Source organism: Chrysochloris asiatica, unplaced genomic scaffold, assembly GCF_000296735.1.
Source record: "Chrysochloris asiatica unplaced genomic scaffold, ChrAsi1.0 scaffold00007, whole genome shotgun sequence".
NCBI classification, from domain to species: Eukaryota; Metazoa; Chordata; class Mammalia; order Afrosoricida; family Chrysochloridae; genus Chrysochloris; species Chrysochloris asiatica.
The window spans coordinates 24,424,374-24,447,340 of NW_006408525.1; the positions used below are offsets into that span (position 1 = coordinate 24,424,374).

Here is a 22,967-nt window from a genome sequence, read left to right on the forward strand (position 1 = left end):
AGTGGCCCTGTATAGGGTTTCTGAGGAGTAACTGGTGAGCTTGAACTACCAACTTTGAAGATCAGCACATTAACCCACAGTGCCTCACCAGTATTCCCCTTTAACAAATGGAGGTTTTTTGCCAGTTAACATATTTGATAGTATAAACTGATAATAAATTGCTCATTAAAGCACCTGCTGTTTAAGCCAAGTATTTAAGCACTTGATAGTGCTTCTGTAATCTTTAAACTGTTGTAAACTCCATTTTGAAGATGTGTCAAATTCACAGAGCAAACTAAGGTGATGGCATTGGTGGAAAAATGGATTCAAATTGTTAGGAAGTGAAGTAGGACTAGGGAAGATACCTGGCTTGATCTGCAGGTTTTGGAGAACTAGGTAAGATTTTTAATCTGCTTTCAGAGAAGGGTCACCTCCAAGGAGTGGCTACTGGAGGGTTTGAGCCTTAACATTATACTTGTCCTACATCTCATTTGGTAAAATAACAAGGTATTGCCGTCCACATCCCTCGAAACTGCCCTTAGATCAGAGCTGTGATGGGATTAATCTGTTTATTTGTGTTACTATATCAGATCACATGGGGGATCGTTATTACCTGTCAAACCATTGGGAATCATGGCCCAGCCAAGTAGACACGTTTTGAGGGGACACAATTTAATCCATGGCGTTCTACCTTTTGCCCCCTCCAAAACGCATGTCCTTATTAAATGCAAAACATTGTCTGAACTTAATACCTAAAGTCTTCCAAGTCCAAATTCCAACCTGGGGCAAAATTTCTCTTCATGTGCGTAAAAGTTTTGTGTCAACTTGATTAGGCCAGGATTTTCAGATGTTTAATGTTAAGGTGCTGTGGAGTTGATTCTGACCCATAGTGACCCTGTATAGGGTTTCCAAGGAGCAGCTTGTGAGCTTGAACCACTGACCTTGCAGTTCCAACAACTTCACAGTCTGACACATTAGCCCACATCGCCACAACAGGACTCTACATACATATGTTTCACTGAGTCTGCTTTTCTAGAAAACCTGGCTTAAGATACTAGGTGAATCTAGAATAAGAAGTTATTAAGTGCCATCTAGCCGATTCAGACCCATAGTGACGGTACAAGGTTCCCAAGGAGTAGCTGGTAAGCTTGAACTACCAACCTGGCAATTCAAAAGACTTCGATATCTCATGCATTAGCCCACAGTATCAAACCAGTTGAGTGCCATCGAGTCGATTCTGACCCATACCAGCCCTTTATAGGGTTTCCAAAGAGCAGCTGGTGAGCTTGAACCACCGACCTTGCAGTTCAAATGACATTCCAATCTGATGCATTAGCCCCCAGCGCCACTGTCAAATTGGTTCCAACTCCTAGAGACCCTTTATAGGGTTTCCGAGGAGTGGCTTGTAAGTTTGAACCATCTACTTTGTGATTCAAAACAACCTTGCAGTCCAGCGCTTATTCTATAGCTCCACACTAAGACTTCTGCTTCCAAAGTACAATGGTGAGACAGGCTCAGGCTGCAGGTAGATGTTTCCATTAAAATGGGAGCAGTTGGAGAAAAGAGAACAAGCACAGAGCAAGTTCAAAACCCAACAGAAAATTTACATTAACTCTCAAAGCTTAACAAGAATTCTCTGTTCTCTAAGGCCATCCAGGCAATGACTCTGCCTTCCAAACTGGGTGTAGGCCATGCACTCTGGATTCTGGATAGAGGCCCCTAGACCCACTGGAATGGCAACTCTGCTCCTTCCGTTTTGGACAGCCCCATTATAAACCATCTGGGTGGTGACCCTCACTTTCTCGGCCCAGCAGGCCCTGTTCTGCCCCCTCAGTCATGGCTTCTTGTTATGTGCCATGGAGTTGGTTCCAACTCATAGTGACCCTGCACAGGGTTTCTGAGGCTATAAATCTTTACGGGAGCAGACCACCTCATCTTTCTCCCGCAGAACAGCTGGTAGTTTCGAACTGCTGCCCTTGTGGTTCGCAGCCTGAATCATAACCACTACACTACCAGAACTCCTTTCAGTCATGGCAGTCGTGCCCTAATAGTTCCTGGTGGGGCCTCATTTTAATGGCAGCCATACATTCCAGAAACTATTTGGTGACGATCCAACTCTTTGAAACCTAGGAAATTGTGGACCACATATAGTAATCTCAGAGACCATGGATCTACCCTTCGAGAACCTAGAGTTCTTAGCTATAGCTTTTGAGAATAAAGCAGCTCTGTTTCCGATCCTCCTTGTCTCTTCAGCTTCGGCTTCCTGGTTCCCTAGAAGAGGTTCACTTGAGCAAGTGTTACAAGGATTTTTAGCTGTTATCAATGTGTTCAGAGGCACTCCATTGTACCATAAGCCTTGGCCTGAAGGCACTTAGCTCTCTAGCTATGTGGATCAGAAACCCTAACTCCAATGACAAGTCCCCAGAGGCACCCCAATCTTCCAGGAAGCCTCCTACAGGAAAGCACTCAGTTCCTCACTCTGTCTTGCATTGTCTCTCCCACGCTGTCTTGCATTGGTCTTCTGGTTCTGCTACTGTTGTTTTTCTGCCACTGCCTCTGTGTTACAGCTCTCCTTACGTCCTCCTGCATCCTCGTCAGAATTGCCTTTGACATCCATAATCCATCAGTAGTCTCTTCAAGGCAATCTAGGCTTTTACTATTAGGTGATTTAGTATTCTCGTTCTCTTCCTGGAGTCCTGGCATGGCGTCGTAGAATAAGCACTGGACTACTAACCAGAAGGTCGACACTTAACATCAACAGTACTCTTTCAGCCTCTAATCATTATACGATTCTAAAGCCAAAAGCAGCACCCCACTCCTGGTACCAAATTCTGTCTGAGTTATCTAGTGTTGCTATAACAAATACCACAAGTGGATGTCTTTAGCAAGCAGAAATTTACTCTCTCAGAGTTTGTTGTTTTTAGGTACTGTTGAGTCAGGCTGATTCATAGTAACTTTGTATAGGTTTCTGAGACTGTAAATCTGTATGTGAGTAGAAACCTGCATCTTTCTCTCACAGTTTGTTGTTGTTACGTGCCATTGAGTTGGTTTCCAACTCATAGCAACCCTATACAGGTTTCCAAGGAGAAACTGGTGGGTTTGAACTACCAACTTTGTAGTTAACAGTAAGTACCCCACGAGGACTCCAGTTTGTTGTTGAGTGCTATAAAGTTGATTCCGACCCATAGCCACTCTGTACAGGGTTTCCAAGGAGTGGCTGTGAGCTTAAACCACTGACCTTTGCAGTCCAGTGGGTTAACCCACAGCGCTACATACCAGGACTCCAGTTTGTTGTTGTTGTTAAGTGCCATTGAGTCGGTTCCAACCCATAGTGACCCTGTACAGGGTTTCCAAGGCTGAAAATCTTTACAGGAGTAGAATGCTTCATCTTTCTCCCTCAGAGCAGCTGGCAGTTTCGAACTGCTGACCTTAAGGTTCGCAGCCCGATTCGTAACCACTACGCTACCAGAGGTAAAAATCTGAATTCAGAGCACTGGTTCTGGAGAATGGTTCTAGTCTTCTTTCAGTATCTGTAGACCCAGCATTTCATGGAGATAATCATATGTCTTGACATCAATCTTCCCCTGAATCTAGATGCTTCATAATGCAGAGACACCAGGTCCAAAGGGTACACACCACTTGTGGCTCTTCTTTCTTGGTGATTGTAGGCCCCTCTAGATGAGATCCTTTTGGAGATCAAAGGAACTGACTGGGTAGAGAGTGACTAATGGGTTTTGGCTATCTTGAGTAGATGCTGGTTTTTGGAAGCAGACACCCAGGTAGGTTGGAAAGATCAGACAGATAACCGATGACTCAGGTGAGAAGTCTGCATTGTAGAGACAGGTTGGAGAGGAAAGTTGGGTAGAGAAAGCACCTGCCCTGTAGGCACTCACCTGGCTACCTTTCTACCCTCCACCCTTCTTCCAAGAACTCCTAGAGTGGTCCATGAGAAGACCGGTAGGAGGCCTTCTGGATCTCTACTGGGAAGATGAGAAAGGGCTACATCGAAGTGGGAACAGTAAGACTTAAGCAGGTTTGGGCCTAACAGATCCCCCTCTAGCTCTGCCTTTATTGTCTTCTCTGTGCAGTTCTGCATGGGAAAACTGGACAGCAGAATGGAGGGAAGCCCAGACTGAATAAGAAATGTCTTATTCAGGACCCCTCCCCTACCCCCATCTGTGTGCGTCAGAGCCTGAAATGAGAGAACATTAATTTCTACATTCCCTGGTTATCTGTATAGCAGCCAGTGGGTGTTTTATCCTTCACCTTTTACTTAAAGACTGCCATTTGAAGTGAGGATCTGAGACATACACAATGAAAGACCTTGACCAACCGCCAAGCTTGGTGCATGGGACATCTACTTCTTAGGTTTGCTCTGGAGATAGAGGGTGCTGAAGGCCAACCCGCTCCCTCCACCCTCAAATAGAAGGAAAGCTGGAGCGGCTCCAGAGCCTGCATAGGGCAACCAGCTTCTAACCTGGACCTGGAGATGGCGCTGTTCTAACCTGGACCAGGAGATGGCGCTGTTCTCTCACCAGTTGTTTCAGGTGTTAGGCTACTGACCCACAACTGCTTTATTTATTTATTTATTTAACTGTTTTATTATGAATTATGTTATAGTTTACATGGGAGAACATTAGCTTTACATTCATCCTATTGTATATCGTTACATTGCCATGGTTACAATCCCTTCCATTCATCATCAACCAACCAAAGGGTATATCCTGCAAGCCTGCCCCCCCCACACCTGCCCTGGTCCTCAGCACACAGCCCCTCTCCCTCTGGGCCTAGAGTACCCAGCCGCTCCATCTTTCTATGTCATAGTCTCTGTTTCCATCTCTGGCATCACTATTTCCCGCACTTTGCTCTTCTCCCTTGATGGTCCCAGGGGTCTCCACTCCTGGCCTACAAAGTCAACCACTTCCTTCCTTTTGCTACAAAACTTCTAGCTTTACATTTCCAACCCTCACAGTCAGTCCTGATAGTAATTATTTACTATTGTACCACAAGAGACCTAGCCCCATTTCTTTTAATCAGTCCTGCCCAAACAGATTGGATACTACTCAGTGGAGATTCTAACTTCCTCCACGTCCTCTGGATCTAGGCTACCTCTTGAATGCTTGTAAGCCAGTCACTTCTTGCCTTTGTTGTAGCCCCCCGCATTTTGGGTAGCCAATGTCCAAGTTGCCCATCCCTGTCTACTCTGTGTGGGTGGGAATGATCCTTGCTGTAAAGATTTGTTCCCTCTTTTGAGCTACTGCATCCATAAGTGTAGGTCAAGTTCATCAAATTGTATCAGGTTACTCTTTTATTCCTCTTCTTTCTTCTTCTAGTTAAGCTCTGATCATCCGGCCATTGCAAGTGTGGGTGTTCTTGTGCATATGCCCTCTCTTCTTATCAGCTGGATGCTTCATTCTCCACTCTAGTCCTCTGTGGCTGTGTCACTGACTCTGGGCCCAGGAGTCCCCAGGTCTTGCTAAACTGCTGGCCAACCAAGTCTCCACCCGGGTTCATAGAAGTCTATTGAACATGGTAGGGTTTAGCTCACAGCTTCAGTGCTATTTTTCCCTCACTTCCCTTTATCCGTGACCAATGTGGTCACTAGTCAGAGCATGTGTCTGCTCGCGTATTCCCTTTGAGTCTTAATCTTGGAAAGGAGTTTGCCCTGAGGGTACCTGACCACTTGCCTTGATGTCTCCTGGACGAGCTACTTGCTTGTTCTTGTAGTAATCAGTCAGACTGCTGTTTTGTATTTTTCCTGTTGGTCTTTCTTTCAAAAAGTATCTTCTGTTCTTCTAGCCACTCCAACAACTGCTTTATTTTTAAGGGGAAGGGAGAGATGGGGGTGTAAGTGCCTACCTCTTAGGAAGCCTTGGGTTCCGTGACTTCTTCCTGAGTCTCACACTTGGCCTGGTGGTTAACCTCTTTCCACTATGGGCCTGTGAATCCTTCCCAGGGCAGTGCCAGGGAGCGGCCCATTTCCATCAAATACTAGGTCTTGTCCAGGTCCTAAAGCAGTATGAAGATCTGATGAAAACATGTGTCTTTCCTGTTAGTACCATACAACTGTTCTCATGCTATCATTTTACAGACCCTTTCAGGGGGTCTGTGGTCCTCAGCAAGCACAACTTGTCCTTTTTTAGATAAGGAAACTGAGACCAGAGGGGCACTGCCCCTGCCACATCTCAGCATTGCACATGCCCAGCACTCATTTCTGATTCGTGGTCTGCAGTCTCCAGACGTGGGAGGGTGTAATTTAGAGGAGGATGCTGCAAAGATGCTGAGTACAGTTGCTGTAGGGCTATGTGTTGGCAAAGGGCTTACAGGATCCTCCGGCCTCCTTCCAGGTGGCTAGCTCTCCCCAAAGCACAAGAAGGGCTGAGGTTAGACGTACAGCTGCCTTCCTTGTACTGGGTCAGCAGTGCCTCAGCCTACCCTGAGTGCTCAGTTAAAGGATATAAATGGGTAGTAGGGAGTAGCCCCCCAAGTTGGGTGACTCCAGCAAATTGCACAGAGGGGCTTATCCATCTCTCTGCCTTTTAGTCCTCCATGTCTCTCTGATTCTCTCCTTCCTTAGTTTGCATCTTCCTTAAGGCTAGGTTGCCTTTATCCTACACAATCCATGCCAGGTTAAACTCAAGCTGAGGTGGGGGCATGTGTGGTCAGAGACAACATAGTCAAATGAAGGGTTGGCACCACCAGCAGTTTTCTGGACATCCTCTGGCCCAGACCAATGGTGTTGCTGATCCAGCCACCCCCAGAGTGGGTACAGAAGAAAGCAGAGGCTAAAGTTGGAGCAGCAGCTGTTCCTAACCCTCAGGCTGTGAGCATGTTGTCAGTGGTTCAGCCACCTGACAAAGCTGCTGTGCTCAGCAGAGCGGCAAACAGGCTGGGGAGTAGGTGGGGGTCCAGACCAGCTGGTGGCCCACACAAGTGAGAGCAAGCATAAATTTTGGCTGCAAGGCTAGCACTGTCTCCAATGTGGTGAGCGACTGGATTGCTGGAGCCCTGAGCCCAGCATTTCAGTATGTCTTGGATTGAGGCACTGAGGGAGCCAGTGTAGCATGGGGAAAGACTGAACTTGAAGGTAAGAGATATGCTTAACCACTACCTTGCTGGATGACCTTGGGCAAATCATTAGCCATCGCCAGGCCTCAATTTGTTCATCTATGAAAGGGGCATATAATGTACATGAGTTTGGATAAGCCACACTCTCTGTGCCCCATGAATTCATTTGTGAAAAGGGACCCCACCACTTTCCGGACTTTCCCCTACTCTAAACATTCAGACTGGGTTTGTGACTCCCTCTTCACTGCCACCTCAAAGGTTCTTGGGCCTTCCGGGAGTGAAGGGGCCCAATGAAAGTTCAAGCAGGAGGACCCAGACTGTTGTTCTCCTTGGTCTACATTATTCGGGGTTGGGGGGTGGTGCGGCCTGGAAACCAGAACTGGGTGGAGAGGGGATGCCTACCAGGAGGAACAGACACCCAGTCTTGTGCATCCTAGCAGACCCGCAATACCTTGGCACCCCTGCAGCCCTCCTTTGCCTGCCTTCCAGCTCCCCTCGCCTATAAATAGCACTGGACGTGCCCGCCGTGGCAATGACGCAGCTGGGAAGGCGGAGTGGAAAGACGCGGCTCTGCTGAGCGAAAGAGCGGGTGGGCGGCGGGCATGGCTGCGGGAGGAGCATGGCGCTGCCGCCCCCTCTGGGCAGGCTCCCGATGACGGGAGTAATTGAGTCATCTCAGGGCCTCGCGGTCCGCCACTGTCCCCGCCACAGCAAGCGTTTCTGTCACCGGCTTGGGAGTGCGGAGGCGAGGCTGGCCGATCTCGGAGGCACTTCTGGGCGGGCAGGAATGGTCCTGACACGACGTGCAGAGGTCTGCGCCCGCCCCCTGGCGACTCAGGTGGTCGGCGACCCCACCAGCTTTCCTTCCTGCGTACCCCCAAGAGCCTCCTCCCTCTTTCTCTGGTCCTTTCAACATCCTTCTCCGTTATGGCTCTCCCAGCGTCTTCTCTCATAAACTCCCCAGATTCTGGATTCTTGGGATGCTTCGGGGGACTTCTGCCATGTCACGCCAGCCCCAAGACCCCTCTTCTCAGACATTCACAAATTCCACCACCTTCAGCATTATGGGGATTCTTGGTGTGGCACTGTTGGATGAGCATTGGACTGTGAACTACAAGGTCAGCAGTTCAGATCCACCAGCTGTTCCTTGAAAATCCTATGCAGGGTCACTATGAGCTGGAACCAACTCGACAGCACTTAACAAAAACAACCTCTGGAAGCCCATTCCCCCTGTCCCTACTCCAGCCTCCAGCCCCTTTCCTTCCTCTACTCCATGTAGACCCAGAGCAACACATATACATAGCCAGACACGAAGTGGGACAAGAACATTTAATTAGGAGTCTGGGGGTTCACAATACCCCAACAGACCCATCATGCAGCCTCATGTACAGTGGGCATTGGGCCCTCCCCGGGGATATTGCTGGGGGGACCTCATGGCAGCAAACAGGGCAGTGTGGCTTGAGACCCCCCTCTGCAGGGGAGAAATGGGGCAGGGATCTTTAGGGAGGAGGATCCATGTCTCTCCCACTGCATGAGGAGGTGACTGTGCTCAGGGTGGGGGTCGCATTGGCTGGCACAATCAAGGGCACAAAGGGATGCTCTGAGCTTGGGAAGGTGGCACCAGAGAAAAGCAGCTGCAAGGGAGGGAACCTCATTGTGTGTGGCTACCTCCTTCCTTTCCTGGTTTCCTGGTGACCAAACCAAATGTTCCATCTTCCTCACCTGTGTCCAGGAACAGACACAGGCAGAAAGGGGACTCCTGACACAGTAGCCATGTCCCTTGCAGGGCCCAAGGGAGAGGGGATGAGGAAGGGCCATTTTAAGGTCAGCTCTGAGGGTGGGGCCCTGGGTCTGGCCTGGTGTGGCCTGGCCAAGGACAAGTTCCTTGGTGGGAGTGTTTCCTCCAACCTCAACCTCAGTGAAATGGGCTCTTTCCACCAAGCATGGGCCAGATTTTTATTCTTAGTTTGGTTTTGGTGTTCAGGCTGCTTTGGGGTAGGCAAGGGTAGGATGAGGCTGCTGTATTTGCTCTAGTTGATTTATCACATGCCCCCGTCCCCCAGAACCCAGCTTTCTCCTCTTTCCTTGGCCCAGGTTTCAAGTAATGGGAGCTATTCCCACAGAACTTTCCTGAGAATTGATGGAGTGGCAGAGGTGGTGATAGTAGGAGGTGGACTCAGGACCCTCCCTCAGTCCTAGATTGTCTCCCGTCCTGGGTGGAGAGCTGAGGGACCCGGGAAGGCCCCCTCCTTAGGCCCCACTTCCAAAGGGACAGACATACAATCACACATAGGCCCAAGCTAAGGCTCTGTGGGGAGAGGGCAAGAGTCAGGCATGCAAAGGTAGTTTGAGGCATGGGGAAGACTCTGGATGAAGCAGCAGGGAATCTCCCCAAGACTGGCAACTGGACAATTGGACAGGGGTACCTGGGCACTGGTGGACCTACCTAGCGCTTCCCCATTCATTCCCACTTGCTCCTCCCCTTCCCCACAGTCTCAGAAGAGCAACCCACTCAAGGCACTCCCAACCAAGAAATAAAATCTTCCTCTGTCCAGGTGACTCCTAAAAGTCATGTTGAGTGGCGCCTCAGAGAGAGGCAGAGGGAGGAAGGGTGTGGCCAAGGATGCCTGCTTCCCTCCCAGGACAAGAAGCAAGGGCCAGGCATGGGCAGGGGTGGCATCTGGGTTCTCTTTACTCCTCTCAGATCTCGGTCAGGATGTCGACTGGCACCAGGCCCCGCTTCTTGCCGCTGCTGATGCGTATGAAGCCGTCAACATCCTTGCTTTTGCCCACGCCCACACAGATCTGAACAAAGAGACATGGCGCTGAAGTCTAGCACTGCTTGCAGTCCTTGACTCCAAGTCTGGCTGAGGGCACCATGGTCACCCATGGGACCAACATCAGATATGGATTGGCCCTCAGCTGAGAGGATGGGAGTAGAACTGATAAAGGTCCAGGGCTCAGCACAAGACCAGGGTGTCAGCAGACACCAAGCAGCACTGAGAGCTGACATTTGAGATCAGTTGGTCCAACTCTTCCCCCATTTTACAGAGGAGGTGATGGAAAAGGACTTGCCCAAGGCTATATACACCAGGCATAGGCAGAACCAAGATTCAAACCCAAACCTCTAGATTCCTAATGCAGCATCCCTTATTTCTAACATATTTCAACCCTCTGTTGACCACCAGACCCACTTCCCAACAGAGGACGCTGGGACTACCCTGCAGTCCTGAAGGTCCATCTCTTCTGTCCCTTTCCCATCTGTTGTGGAGCAGCCAATATCCTGTTCTGAACACTCACCTGTGCCCCCTCTGCCTCTTTCACTATGCCCACTCTCCATAGCTACAGATTGTAGGCTGGGCTTCCAGGCACGCACCTGGTTCTCCTTCAGGCTCATGTAGCCCTGTTCCTTGTTCCCAGAGAAGGCTTGGCAGCAGCGCCAAACATTCTCCCCTGGTCTCACCCGCTGCACAAAATTGGCTGGGAAGAAGCCAACCCTTTCGCCAATCTTGCCCTGGGGGATGAGGTTAGCAATCAACACCAGTGTTAGCTCACTGCCCACTGCCCCAACCCCCACTCAGAGGCAATGCCACCATCCTGAGGTTCCCTGGGGTCTCTGCCTGAGCCCCCAGCTAGGTGGCTTCTGGCTGGGAAGTGCACAAGGCAGGCAGAGGGGCAAGGCTAAAAGTCAGGGAAGGTCAAAACTGAGACAAGGTCCAAGGGTTGGCCCGAAGCTTGGCTAGGAGGAAAGGGGTCTTTGGGACCTGGAGAAAAAAATGGGGGTAGAGCCCATTGAGGGTGGGTGCTGCTGAGGTGCCTATCAGGAGCCCCTGGCCCCCACCCTGCTAAGGCCATAGCCTGTCTAGTCACCTTCCACCAATCCTCGTTAGAGTCATCCACCAGCATGATCCGATCTCCAGGCCTGGGGGATGAGAGAACTGAGGTAGCATGTGGGCCAACAGCCCCTGAGCACCCAGATACCCTGCTGGGAGGGGATGTTTGGTGCCCTCAGAGGACACTGTATGCCCATGGGTACAACATAGAGCCTCCAGAGCAGAGTCTTAGAGAAAGGGCCAGAGATGCAGCTACAGTATGACTCCATGTTGGATCCTGCTCCAGCTCAGCTCCTGCCTGGACCCAGCAGCCTCAAGCCTGCTGGGAGAAGACTCCTGAAGGTCCCTCTCACACTCATGTTTCAAGGTGGAGGTTGGAGTCAGGCAGTTGCCCACCTGGCAGGACCAGCCACAAAGAGGACTTACTGAAGAGCCAGGTCATTGTTCTCTTGGGGCAGAAACTTGTAGAGTGCAACGTAGGAGTACATGGGCCCCACGTCCTTCCGCAGAGGGGGTTTGGAGGGCTGTGGGAAGAACTCTGGGTGAGTGATGGGATAGGGTGACCTTTCATTTCACCCCCTAGCCCCTTGTTCTGACTTTACCTACCCTGGGGAGCTATGAAGTAGACACAGTGGGTCCGAAGCCAACAATAGGAAGAGGTGAGCTTCTCCTACCTGTTTTGCGTACACACCCCTGGATGGGTGAGGGATGGAGAGGATAGGGACGGCTTTGCCTGATGCACCCTGGAACTACTAACACTTGGGTGCAATGGATACTGAGTCTATGATGGGGAGGGGGAATAGGCCCCTGTTTCCTGTACCCACTCACCCTGGCCTTGCCCATCCCTGTAGAATGAAGATGAATGATGGAACAGCCATACCCTAGTCTCTGTGCTCACTCACCATCCTCCTGCACACCTTGGGATCAGTGTCAACGAGAAGCAACAGCCCCACTCCTCCACCCCAGCCTGACCAACCCTCCAGGTAACTGCGTCCAGCTCAATGTCATCAGAAACTCACCTGCTGCCCAGGGCTCTTCTCCTCCGATCCTGACCCTTCACTCTCAGCAGGGACTGTGAAAACTGGACATGTCGGGGTGAGGCCAGGGTATGAGGCAGTGGAAAGAGAGAACTCCCAGCCTGCATTGTGTCCCACACCTGCCCCTGAACCCCACCCACTCACCGCTGTCACTCGGCCCCTCCTCTGAGCTTCGGATACTGCCTTCCCCGTCCTCAGTCAGCTCATCCCGCTCACTCTGGAGGCAGAGAGAAAGGAGGGCTGAGCCCCATGGCCCTCATGGTCAGAGACCCCTTCTCACAAGGCTCCCTTCTGATGCCCACCATACCAGACTTCGTGTGGGGGACTCGGAGGTGCTGCTGAAGCTGGAGCGGTTCATCAGTGCCAAGGAGGTGCCATAGCGCAGAGTCTCGTAGATGGGGTCCACCTTCCCGCTGGCCCCTGCTAAGGAGCCACCCTCAAGTTCTGGCACCTGGCTGCTGCTAGGTTTGCTCAGTCCCCAAACCCGGTATCTCCATCCCAAGATGTCCCATGAGATCCCCTGCTCAGGCCTGGGATGCCCCCCAGTACCATGGTTCAGCCTGCTCTAGGTTGAACTTGCCACCTTCCCGCTCACTTCATCCTCCTCATTTCAGGGACAACTCCACCATATAGAAATGTAGAGTAGCCTCAACTCTACTCCTTTCCCTGCCCACGTCTAATGTATTACTTCATCCTTCCCCCCAAACATCTCTTGAATCTGCCCACTTCTCCTCACTTCATCTCTACTGCCACCTACCTGATCCAAGTGACCAAATATTCCTAGCAGTGGCCTATCTCCCAAGTGGTCTCCCTGCACTCACTGCAGCCCCTCAATCCTACCCACACAACAGCCACGATGCTCTTGTAAAGACACAAAAGTTGTCCCTACAATAAAGTCCCAAAAAGAATCCTAAAATGGATCCCAAGTGTCCCTTTATCTCCTCTCCTCAATCCTCTCATCTCTAGTCACTTTGTTCTTGAACTTCCTGCCCTTTCCTGACTCAGACCTCTCTCTTTCCAGACCAGTGTCCTTAACTAACTCCTCATTCTTCACATCTCTGAAGAACCTTCTGTGACCCACACACAAGGCCAGTGTCCTTGCTACACTCTCTCTTTATTTCCTACCCTCCTCATTTGTGGCACATATCTTAATGCTGATCAATTGATTATTTACATGATTATGTTTCACATCTAGCTCCCTTAGGAACTATAAACTCCACATTCTTCAGTGCTGTGACCCAGAGTCTAGCATGATGCCTGGGGCCTAGGAGGAGCTCAATAGTGTTTGTTGCATAATGAATGAATGAATGAATGAATGAATTTGACACTCAGGACAAGAACATTCAGAGAAGGGAAATGGCAGCAGTGCCAAGAACTAACAGTGCCAGTGTGACTCAGTGCCCACCTGAGGGTTTCTCATCGCACCACAGTGGGAGTACGGACAAAGGGAGGGTACTCACCAGTGGGCGGGGACTCTCTGCTTATGGCACAGGCTGGTGGTGGCTCATGTACCAGGAGGGGGGAGCTGAAATTTCTACGGAAGGAGGTGGACTGTGGCAAGATGAGACAGAGAGAGGGCATAGGAAGGTCATGGCCCATTGAGAGCTCAGCCTTCTCAAAGTCTAGGACCACTCTACAGACTTCAGGGACACTCCTTTCTCCACAATACCAATCCCAGGACACCTCCCAGACAGCTGCCTCCACATGGTCCCTACTCACCGTCCTGCCTGGGCATTGCTGGTGGGAGATCTCCTCGGAGCACCACAGGTGGACGCTGACTTTGCATGTCTTACATCGTAAGCCCTGCTTGGAGTTTCCTAGGAATTATTTGGGTTCAGCCAGTGAGCTTGGTAAACAGAGGGTTTCCCCATAGGCCAGGAGTAAAGGAGGCAGGTTAGTGCAAAGGGAAACAGCAAAATGTTGGGTATCTTCACACCAGCCTTGAGGCCTAGCACCTATCCCTCATAGAATCTGGTGGAAACTGGGCTGAAGCTAGAGTCATTAGTAAGCACAGACGACAACACTGAGTACCCCCAGCAAGGGTGCTCATTTGTCTGTGCAGAATGAGAGGAATAGTTAAGATGTGGAGGCCCCAATACCAAGCAATTCCATGGGCCCACTCCCCAACACCCACCTTGTCCCCTTCTCTTGCCCATTTCAGCACCGAAACACCTACCCACAATGAGTTGGTGGCACAGCTCACAGGGGCTGGCTCGCTTGAAGACATGTTCCTGGAAGCTGTGCAGCCTCACTGGTTTGAGTGGTGCCAGGGGACGTGGGACTGGACAGGGGGAGGGAACTGGGGTAGGCAGACCCCTGTCTGTGGATACAGGTGGTGGGGAGGGAGGGGGCAGCGGGGTTGGCGGTGTCAGCAGCACCTCAGTTGGGCACTTGAGCTCAGAGCCAGAACGAAGAAAGAAGTTCTCCACACTCTTACTTCGGAGGATGGTCTTGAGGGAGAGTGAGCGCTTGAACCGCTGGAGCTGAAAGAGGAAGAGGGACTGTGAATGTGTATCAGAGGGGACTGACCCAAGGCAGGCTCTCCTCAGGAAGTCTCCTGCAGAAACAGTAGCAATGTGGGAGGCCCGAGAGTGACCCTGTAAATGGTTTCCAAGGAGTGGCTGGTGAGCTTGAACTGCTGACCTTGCAGTTCAAACCAACTTTGTAGTCCAGCACATTAACCCACAGCACCATGCAAGGCCTTGCTTTTATATTTAACAGTAAATCTTGGAAATCATTCCAAACAAATTAGTTTCATCATTCTTTTTTGATTGCTACATAGTGGGTACACAAATTTACTCAAGTTTAAAAAAAAAAAAACAAGCCCGTAGCACTTCAGGCGCCAAACAAAGCTGTTTTCCACCTGTGTTCTGCAGACAGGGGGAGGGGAGTGGTCATCCTAGACCCTCATTCACCTTCAGGGAGTCCAAGTAATTCTCCCTCTAGTTTATTTCCTACAATCAACTCTTCACTTTTCCAGCCCTGCTTTTCATTCAGGTCCCAGCAGCCCCATTCTGGTTCAGGATCCCAGTCCCCTGCTCAGCTCCCCTGCTTTTACCTTGCACACCTGCACCTGCCCTACACACAACTATCAGGATGTGATTCCTGGTCCTTCTGACATCTTTTACTGGTCCTGGTGTGGCGCTGTGGGTTAATGCGCCACACTGCAAAGCAGTTTGAACAGCAAGGTTGGCAGTTCAAGCTCACCAGCTGCTCCTTGGAAACCCTATACAGGGTTGCTATGGGTCGGAATCGACTCAACGGCACTTCACAACAACAAGGACACAGCCCAATACCCTGGCCATGAGACTTTTCATGCCACTTGGCCAAACTGTCTACCTGCAGCCTCTGCTTTTTTGCCTCTGAGCTTTTGTGTGTATTTGTTGTCTTGTCTGCCTGGTCCAATTGTTGTTATGTGTCACCAAGTCAGTTCTGACTCACAGCAACCTAGTGTAGGGTTTCCGAGGAGCGACTGGTGACTTTGAACTGCCAACATTGTGGCTCAACCTGTCCAATTAGTAACTTCTTTACCCTTTAAGAGGGGTCCTGGTGATGCTGTAGGATAAGCACTGGACTGCTAACTGCAAGATTGGCTGTTGAAATCTACCAGCCACTCCACAGGAGAAAAATGAGGCTTTCTGCTTCCATAAAGATTTACAGCCTCCCAAATCCTATGGGGGCAGTTCTACTCTGTCTAGTCGCTATGAGTTGGAATCAACTCGACAATAGTAAGTTTATCCTTTAAGGTTCTAAGCGTCCCTCTTCTGGAAAGCTGTCTTTCATTCCCCAAATTCCATTTCAGGGAACTACTCTGTCCCTGGTCCCCCAGTACTGACTTCTATTACAGTTGTTATTTGCTGACTTCTATTATGTTGTTATTTGCTCCTCACTCCCCTAGGAAGCTTGAAGCCTCTTGAAGGCAAGAGACCCAAACCAAACCTATTGCCGTGGAGTGAATTCCAACTCATGGTAACCCCATCTGTTTCAGAGTAGAACTGTGCTCTCTAGGGTCTCATGGTTGCGATCCATCGGAAGTAGATCGCTTGTTGTTGTTTTTTTCTGACTTGACCAGGTGGACTAGCAGTGGGGCACAGACCTTCTGTACCACAGGGACGGTAGCTTCAACTCCCCACCCAGGGTCTCAACCCATAGTAGGTGCTCAGTCGATGTTTATTGAATAAATGACAGAGCAAGTGACTGGAATCCTAAGTGGAGTCCATGGTCTGAAGTACAGAGTTGACTCTGAAGGGAAATCAGAGTTGGTTTCCATTGCCCTCCCAAACACACCCTATTGAATCTGCTCAGAGCCTTGTCCCCACCTCCTGCTGAAATCCCCTTTCCCTGCCCACTTCTTTCCAGTGATAATGGGGACAGAGGCCTGGCTCTAGGCAGAGAGATTTGGCTGGTGTTCCTAGCTGGCATGTCAGGTAGCCTATGTGCCAGGGCTGCCAGCCTGGCCACCTTGCCAAGGGGATCGAAGTGGTGATCCCTCCAGCCTCAGGGAGACCAACAGGGAGTAAGATGGAAGGGCAGCTGTGTGTAGGGGTGGGGTGGGGTGGTGGTCTGGGCATAAAGCAGGCCTGGGTGTGCCAGCTGAGAGACCAGAGCCCTGGGCTGTCTGGCACACTGAATTGCCCAGCTCCTACCAAATCCAACCCAGCTTCCTAGACAGCATTGTGGGCGCCTTTGTGTGTCTGTGAGAAGCAGGGCCCTGAACCTGACTGCAAGGCCAGAGGGACAATGAATTAGAACACAGATACCAGCCCTGGTCAGGCCAGGGGTCATCCAGGCCTGAATGAGGCCCTTGAGAGGTGGGGGAACCAGTGTTCTGCCAGGGATCCCTGGGACGGAAAGCCCGAAATCTCTGAAAGAATATGCCAGACATAAGGACAAAACTAACCCAGTGCATGGAGGCAAATCCTGCCATTTCTTCTCTCAGCCTAGTTTACCCACTCGAACATTAGATGTTCGCTAAGCGATGCAAGATTCTGGGTCCAAAAAGCAAAACTGAAAACTAACATCTATGAAGGGCCATCACACCCAGAACACCGGTACAGAGTTAACATCTTCTGTACCACAACTCATTTCATTCTGGCACTACCTTCTGAAGTAGTGGCTATTATCCTGCTTTTCAGATGAGGAACTGAGGCTCATAAAGGTCAAATCATCTATCCATAAGCCCTCAGCTAGTAAGTAGCAGAGCCAGGACTTGAACCAGTGGCTTTGGCTCCAGAGCTCAAATGATCAGAATCATCCTTTATTGCCCTTGGGCCTTATGTTGGCCCTCACGTATGGACCATGCTATGCCATGGGCCTGTCCACCAGGTTAACCATGGAATTTAGCATTGGAAGAGACCTTAAAGACTAGGCACTTACTTAGCAGTCCCCACCTTGTCCCCCTGTCATGCCCCGGACCACATTTCCTCTGAATGAATGGTTGTCTGATTCTGTTGATTGCCTCTTGTGATAGGAAGCACACTCTCTCTCGGGACACTCATTCCATCTTTGGGCAGCTGCAATCACTGGAAACAGCTTCCCTATATAGAACTGAAACCTGCCTGCCTGTGATTTTTGCCTATTGGCCCTTTTTCCTCCCTTGGCTCCAGAAAGGTCTACTCCCTCTTACACATATCAACCCTTCAAATATTTGAAGACACCCATTATGATCCTCAACTCCAAGGTCATATTTCAATAGCAATCCTCATAGAATGAGATTTTAAATTTCCCAAGTCTCCAATCTATGTTCTTTCCTGATATTCTCTGGCATTGGAGCCAAAACCCACCTCTCCCTTCAGGGTAACAGAGAACAATGTTCTCCAGCACAAGGGTGAATCAGGGCAATCCTAATTCTAGTTGCCGACTCCTGGTTCATCTGTGGATACCAAATTCCAAGAGCATAGAAAATTGGGAAAACCTGACATGCCATTTAAGGTAGTTGGCAGATGTCAAGGGCTGTGGTTGGAGGGCAAGAATGAGGCCCTGCCCATTCCAGGGATGCCTAGCTTGACTACTATCATAGATTGAATTGTGTCCCTCTAAAATATGTGTTGACTTGGTTGGCTCATGATTCTCAGTGGTTTGACAGTTATGTAATGATGTCAAGTGGCAGTTATGTGATAATTCCCCATAAGATCTGATGTGATAAACCAAGTAACCTGTGGGTTAATGCGCCAGACTGCAAAGCCGTTTGAACTACAAGATCAGCGGTTCAAGCTCACCAGCTGCTCCTCCGAAACCCTATACAGGATCGCTATGGGTCGGAGTCGACTCGATGGCACTTAACAGCAACAACCTGTGGGTTAATGCGCCAGACTGCAAAGCCATTTGAACTGCAAGATCGGTGGTTCAAGCTCACCAGCTGCTCCTCAGAAACCCTATACAGGGTCGCTATGGGTCGGAGTCAGCTTGACAGCACTTAACAACAACAACAATACGTTTAATCCTACCTCACCCTTGAGCTGATGTCAGGCAGTTTTCCAGAGGTCTGGCCTGCAACACCTTTTATTTTATGAGCAATAAAAGGAGAGAGAAATGAGCAAAGAGAGACCTACTATCACCAAGAAAGAAGACGCAGGAGTGGCGTGCATCTTTTGGACCTGGAGTCTTACACTATGGAGCTCCTGGTAGTGGTGGTAGAGCGCTGTCAACTCAGTTCCAACTCATAGCAACCCAGTATAGGGTTTCTAAGGAAACCTACAGGAGCAGAAAACATCATCTTTTACCCATGGAACCGCTGGTGGATTTGAACTGTTGACCTTGCAGTTAGCAGTCCAGTTCATAACCCACTATGCTACCAGGGCTCCTTGTGATCCTGGGAAAGACTGATGCCAAGACACATGGGGATCTCCAAGGAATGCTGAGTCTACAGATGCTGAAAGGAGACAGGGACCTTTCTCCAGAGCTAATGCTCTGAATTCAGACTTTTAGCCTCCTAAATTACGAGAGAATAAAATTCTGCTTGTTAAAGTCATTCACTTGTGGTATTTCTGTTATAGCAGCACTAGAAAACTAAGACAGCTACTACCTAAACCTGGCCAAGTATTCCTGTTCTTGGAGAGGACATTACCCCATCTCCCTTTCAGCTGTCTTCTTGGTGCCTCCACTGCCCTGGACGTAAGCACTGGGATAAGTCTCCATGTGACCTGGCAAGCTAGCCTGCCTGGATCCTATTCCTTTCCAATGCACCAAGAACTTGTCTAGCTTGGTGCCTGGACACCAGATTTGTTTTTCTGAATTCCACCTCAGAGACAAGGCCTGGCTTGCCTGCTTCCTGCAACCTCCCCATTCCAGGGACAGTCGGCTCCTTTTTTCCTTAGTTCCGGACATCATCTCCCCACTTCCCGCCAGTTCCCAAAAGGGCACTAGGCAGCTGGTGGTGGGTGGTGGTGGATGTGGCACAAGCTGACTCAGATGACAGAGCTGGTATAGCAGGGTCTTCCTAAGGGTGGCACCAAAGGGGGTGATGGGCAGGCCCCATATGGCAGACTCTGGGAAGGCTATGTCAGACCTAGGAGGGTCAGTGAGTAGTAGGGATGAGATTCAGCCTTAGAGTGAGCAGGAGCTTGGGCTCTTAGGCTGCAAAGAAATACCCAAGGGGCACCCAACACTGATGAATAAGCCTGGAATGTTGGCTTACTGGATGATGCTCACCAGCCCCCTCCCCTGGCTCACAATGAGCTGGGGTGGCAGCAAACAACCCTCCTCCCTCCCCTCTTCTACAGTTTGGACAGAAGCGTCTTTGGGCTGGGTTGAGGTAGAAAGATGGAAGCAGATTGACAAGGGCCCTGAGTTTTCTCAGTCCATCTCTGCTCTTGCCTGGCCTCATCCTACTGCCCAGTCTGTGTGGGTGTTATTACTGAGTCAGTCCTTTAAAGGAACGAAATATAGGGGAAGGGGTAATGGGATAGAGCTGTAACTGGCCTGGCATGAAGGGGGCAGGTCCCTTCTCTCTTGATGTTTGGATCTCCATGGTTCTGACCCAGAGGTGATGGCATTGGAGGGTCCTTGGGCTGAGAAGAGAGAAGTGCAGAACAGCTGGGTGGGTCCTGACCTCCCCCCCTCCCCACACCACCGCTGAGTTTGCAGCCTGCTGAATTGATGAGGCAGCACTGCCTTCTGAGGAGGGGGGTGGGAATTGGTGTGAGAAGCAGGGAGGCCTCCAAGCCCCATGAAAGTAAACAAAGGGACTGTTATGTCTGCCCAGAGTAAGCAGAGGGCAACAAAGAAGGTCAGGGGCATTGTAACTTAAGTCAGGCTTAGCTCCTGGAACCATCCCTCACCCCAACATTTCATTCCTTAACTCCATTTTAGAGTTAAGTAGACACTTAACTCTCTAAGGGTTAACTCAGTAATCTGAGAGGCCAGGTCCTCATTTTCAGAGGGACACAAGAAGGTCAAGTGGGAATGTAAAGGTTGGACATGGAGGAGACCCCATGGGTCCTCAGGGCTTATGGATGGGATGTCTTGGCCAGACACCGCCGCCCCCCCCCCCCCGCCGACCTATTCATCTCCCCATCACCCTTTTGATGATCCTGACCTTGAATTAACCTCATATCTTTAGGGATGCTATGGACGGATGAAGAGGAAGAGGGGCTCTGGGAAGGGCTATAAAAGAGCGACACTAGGGAGTAAGGGGAAGCCACACTTACTCCTTTCTGGTAGCCCCTCCTCACCTGGATGATAAAGAGCAGGGTGGGAACAAAATGCCTCGGTGAAAAGGGGAGAAGGGAGTTCTGGTGGAGTCTGGGAATGGGGCAGGGGACCCGCGCAGACTCCCTTCTCTCCCCACCCCCAGGCCTGCCCAGGTTGCTTCACCAGAACTTCTCGTTGTTGTTGTTGTTGTTGTTAAGTGCCGTCGAGTCGGTTCCGACCCATAGCGACCCTGTACAGGGTTTCCGAGGGTGTAAATCTTTACGGGAGTAGAAAGCCTCATCTTTCTCCCGCGGAGCGGCTGGTAGTTTCGAACCGCTGACCTTAAGGTTCGCAGCCCGATTCGTAACCACTACGCTACCAGAACTTCTCGTAGGTCATGGGAAAGCACCTAGAACTTGGGAGGGGAGTGGGCAGATTGGGGGTAGGAGAAGGAATGTGAGCAGTGGCCTCCCGCCTTACCCGTCAGCGTCAGGAGTCTGGGCTCCGCCTGCCTTCACTGGGGAATAATTTATTCATTGTGACTCCCGCAGGAGTAACAATCATACATAATTAGGGTTAATTATGACATTCATTAATTATGATGACTTCTCTTTTTGCTTCCACCCCCTCGTCCCTCTCCAGGGCTGGGGGCTGGGGCAGTCTGTGTCTGCTCAGGAGCCGCAACAACAGGGCTCCAGTCCCGGCCTGTGACGGCCCTAATTGCCGCATCCCCTAGCGCCGACCCGAAGCTGCGCACCCCTGGCCGCGACCGCACGTCCCCCGGTGGTCAGAAAGGGATACCCAGTGACATTCTGAGATAATCACTTAAGAGACACTAAGAGAAACGAAAGGAGACGTACACAGAGACACTAAGATAAAGACAAACAAGTTGGAAAGACATAGCCAGAGACACAGGAAAAGAGAGGGACAGATAGAGAGCTGGTGGGCAGGGAAGGGGGTGCGCCTCGCACACGCACACCCTGCGCGTATCCCGGCCCACACTCGCTACACACGGACACGCACTGCCCCGCCCTGGCTGCGCCGATTCCCTCCAACAAAGCCGAGGTACAACCTCCCTTGTGGGGCGCTTTAGCGCGTCCCTCATCACGCGCGCAGAGCGTGTTGTGCTTGTGTGATGGACGCTCCTGTGACCCCGCATCACGAACCCACGCCTCTCCCAGGGGTAGGGATCACGCGGGTGCTGGCTACCCTGGTCCCACGGCTCCCGAACCCAAGGTGGCGACCGCGCGCCAGGGTCAGGGGTGCATCAGGCAGCTGGGGCGATAGGCTTCACGCCCCCCGAGTTACCTTGGTTTCCTGGAGGGCGGAGACGGTCCCCGGGGGGGTATGGGTGGCCGCGTCATCTGGCTCGTTTTCCATCTCGCTCATTTCAGTCATGGTGGGAGGAGAGGGGAAGGGAGGGAGCTGAGACCCGACGGCAGGTCGGCTGGGAGTAAACTGCGGGTGGTGGCGTCTCTCTAGGACTCTGAAGCTCTTTTCCCGAGACTGCCCCCAAATGAACCCCTGGAGGAACCCGCCTAGGCAAGGCAGCCCCCCACTCCGGGGCGCCGGCGGAGAAAGTTCCGGGTCTGACCGGTGAAGGGAAGGGAATTATATTGAGTGGCGGGAGCGGGACGACCCCAGGCGTGAAGATCGAGGGTCTGCAGAGGATGCAGCTCCGAGCGAGGGGAGGAGGGAAGTGGGGACGCGGGGATGAGCCGAGGGAGGGAGTGCCAGAGCTGTCCGTGTCCGGCCGGCTCCGCCGTCCTCTGTGCCCGCCCCCCATCCTATCGCGCGCCCCCCCCCCGCCCAGGCCCCAGCCCGACACCCGGCTGCCCCTCCGCCCAGTCCTCGCTTTCCAACTTTGATTTAGGAGGTCGCCTGGTCCCTCCCACTTCTCTCTGAAGCTTCCCCTTGCCGCTATGCAAATAGAGCTCTCAGCCATTGGCTGCCGCCGTGGCCGGGAGGAGGAGCTGGGCGGAGCCGGGGCGGCGGGGGTGGGGGGGGTGTCTCGACAAGATGGGGAGCAATTTAAGAGCGGAAAGAAGTGGAGAGGACAGTTTTACACTGAGGATTGAGGGTCGTGAAGGTGAGAGAATTACCAGAGATTATAATTAGGTTGGGGAGAATAGAAATAGGTTGGCTGCGAACCTTAAGGTCAGCGGTTCGAAACTACCAGCCGCTCCGCGGGAGAAAGATGAGGCTTTCTACTCCCGTAAAGATTTACACCCTCGGAAACCCTGTACAGGGTCGCTATGGGTCGGAACCGACTCGAAGGCACTTAACAACAACAACAACAGCAAGATGGCTGAGAGAGATCCGAGTTGTTAAGTGCCATCGATTCTGTTCTGACTCATGGCGATCCTTTATAGCGTTTCCAAGAAGCAGCTGGTGGATTTGAACTGACGATCTTGTGGTT

General features: G+C 51.1%; 1 protein-coding gene across 1 annotated transcript; it reads right to left on the reverse strand.

Annotated features, from left to right (window-relative positions):
- Positions 1-9,747: 9,747 nt before the first annotated feature.
- Positions 9,748-21,946, reverse strand: STAC2 (SH3 and cysteine rich domain 2). The gene is made up of 11 exons (XM_006832546.1): positions 21,857-21,946; positions 14,094-14,400; positions 13,637-13,734; positions 13,378-13,468; positions 12,225-12,337; positions 12,062-12,134; positions 11,900-11,970; positions 11,307-11,404; positions 10,918-10,969; positions 10,424-10,561; positions 9,748-9,852 (listed from the first exon to the last, which is right to left on the reverse strand). The coding sequence occupies exons 1-11, from the start codon at positions 21,944-21,946 to the stop codon at positions 9,748-9,750; spliced, it is 1,236 nt and encodes a 411-aa protein (XP_006832609.1).
- Positions 21,947-22,967: the final 1,021 nt, after the last annotated feature.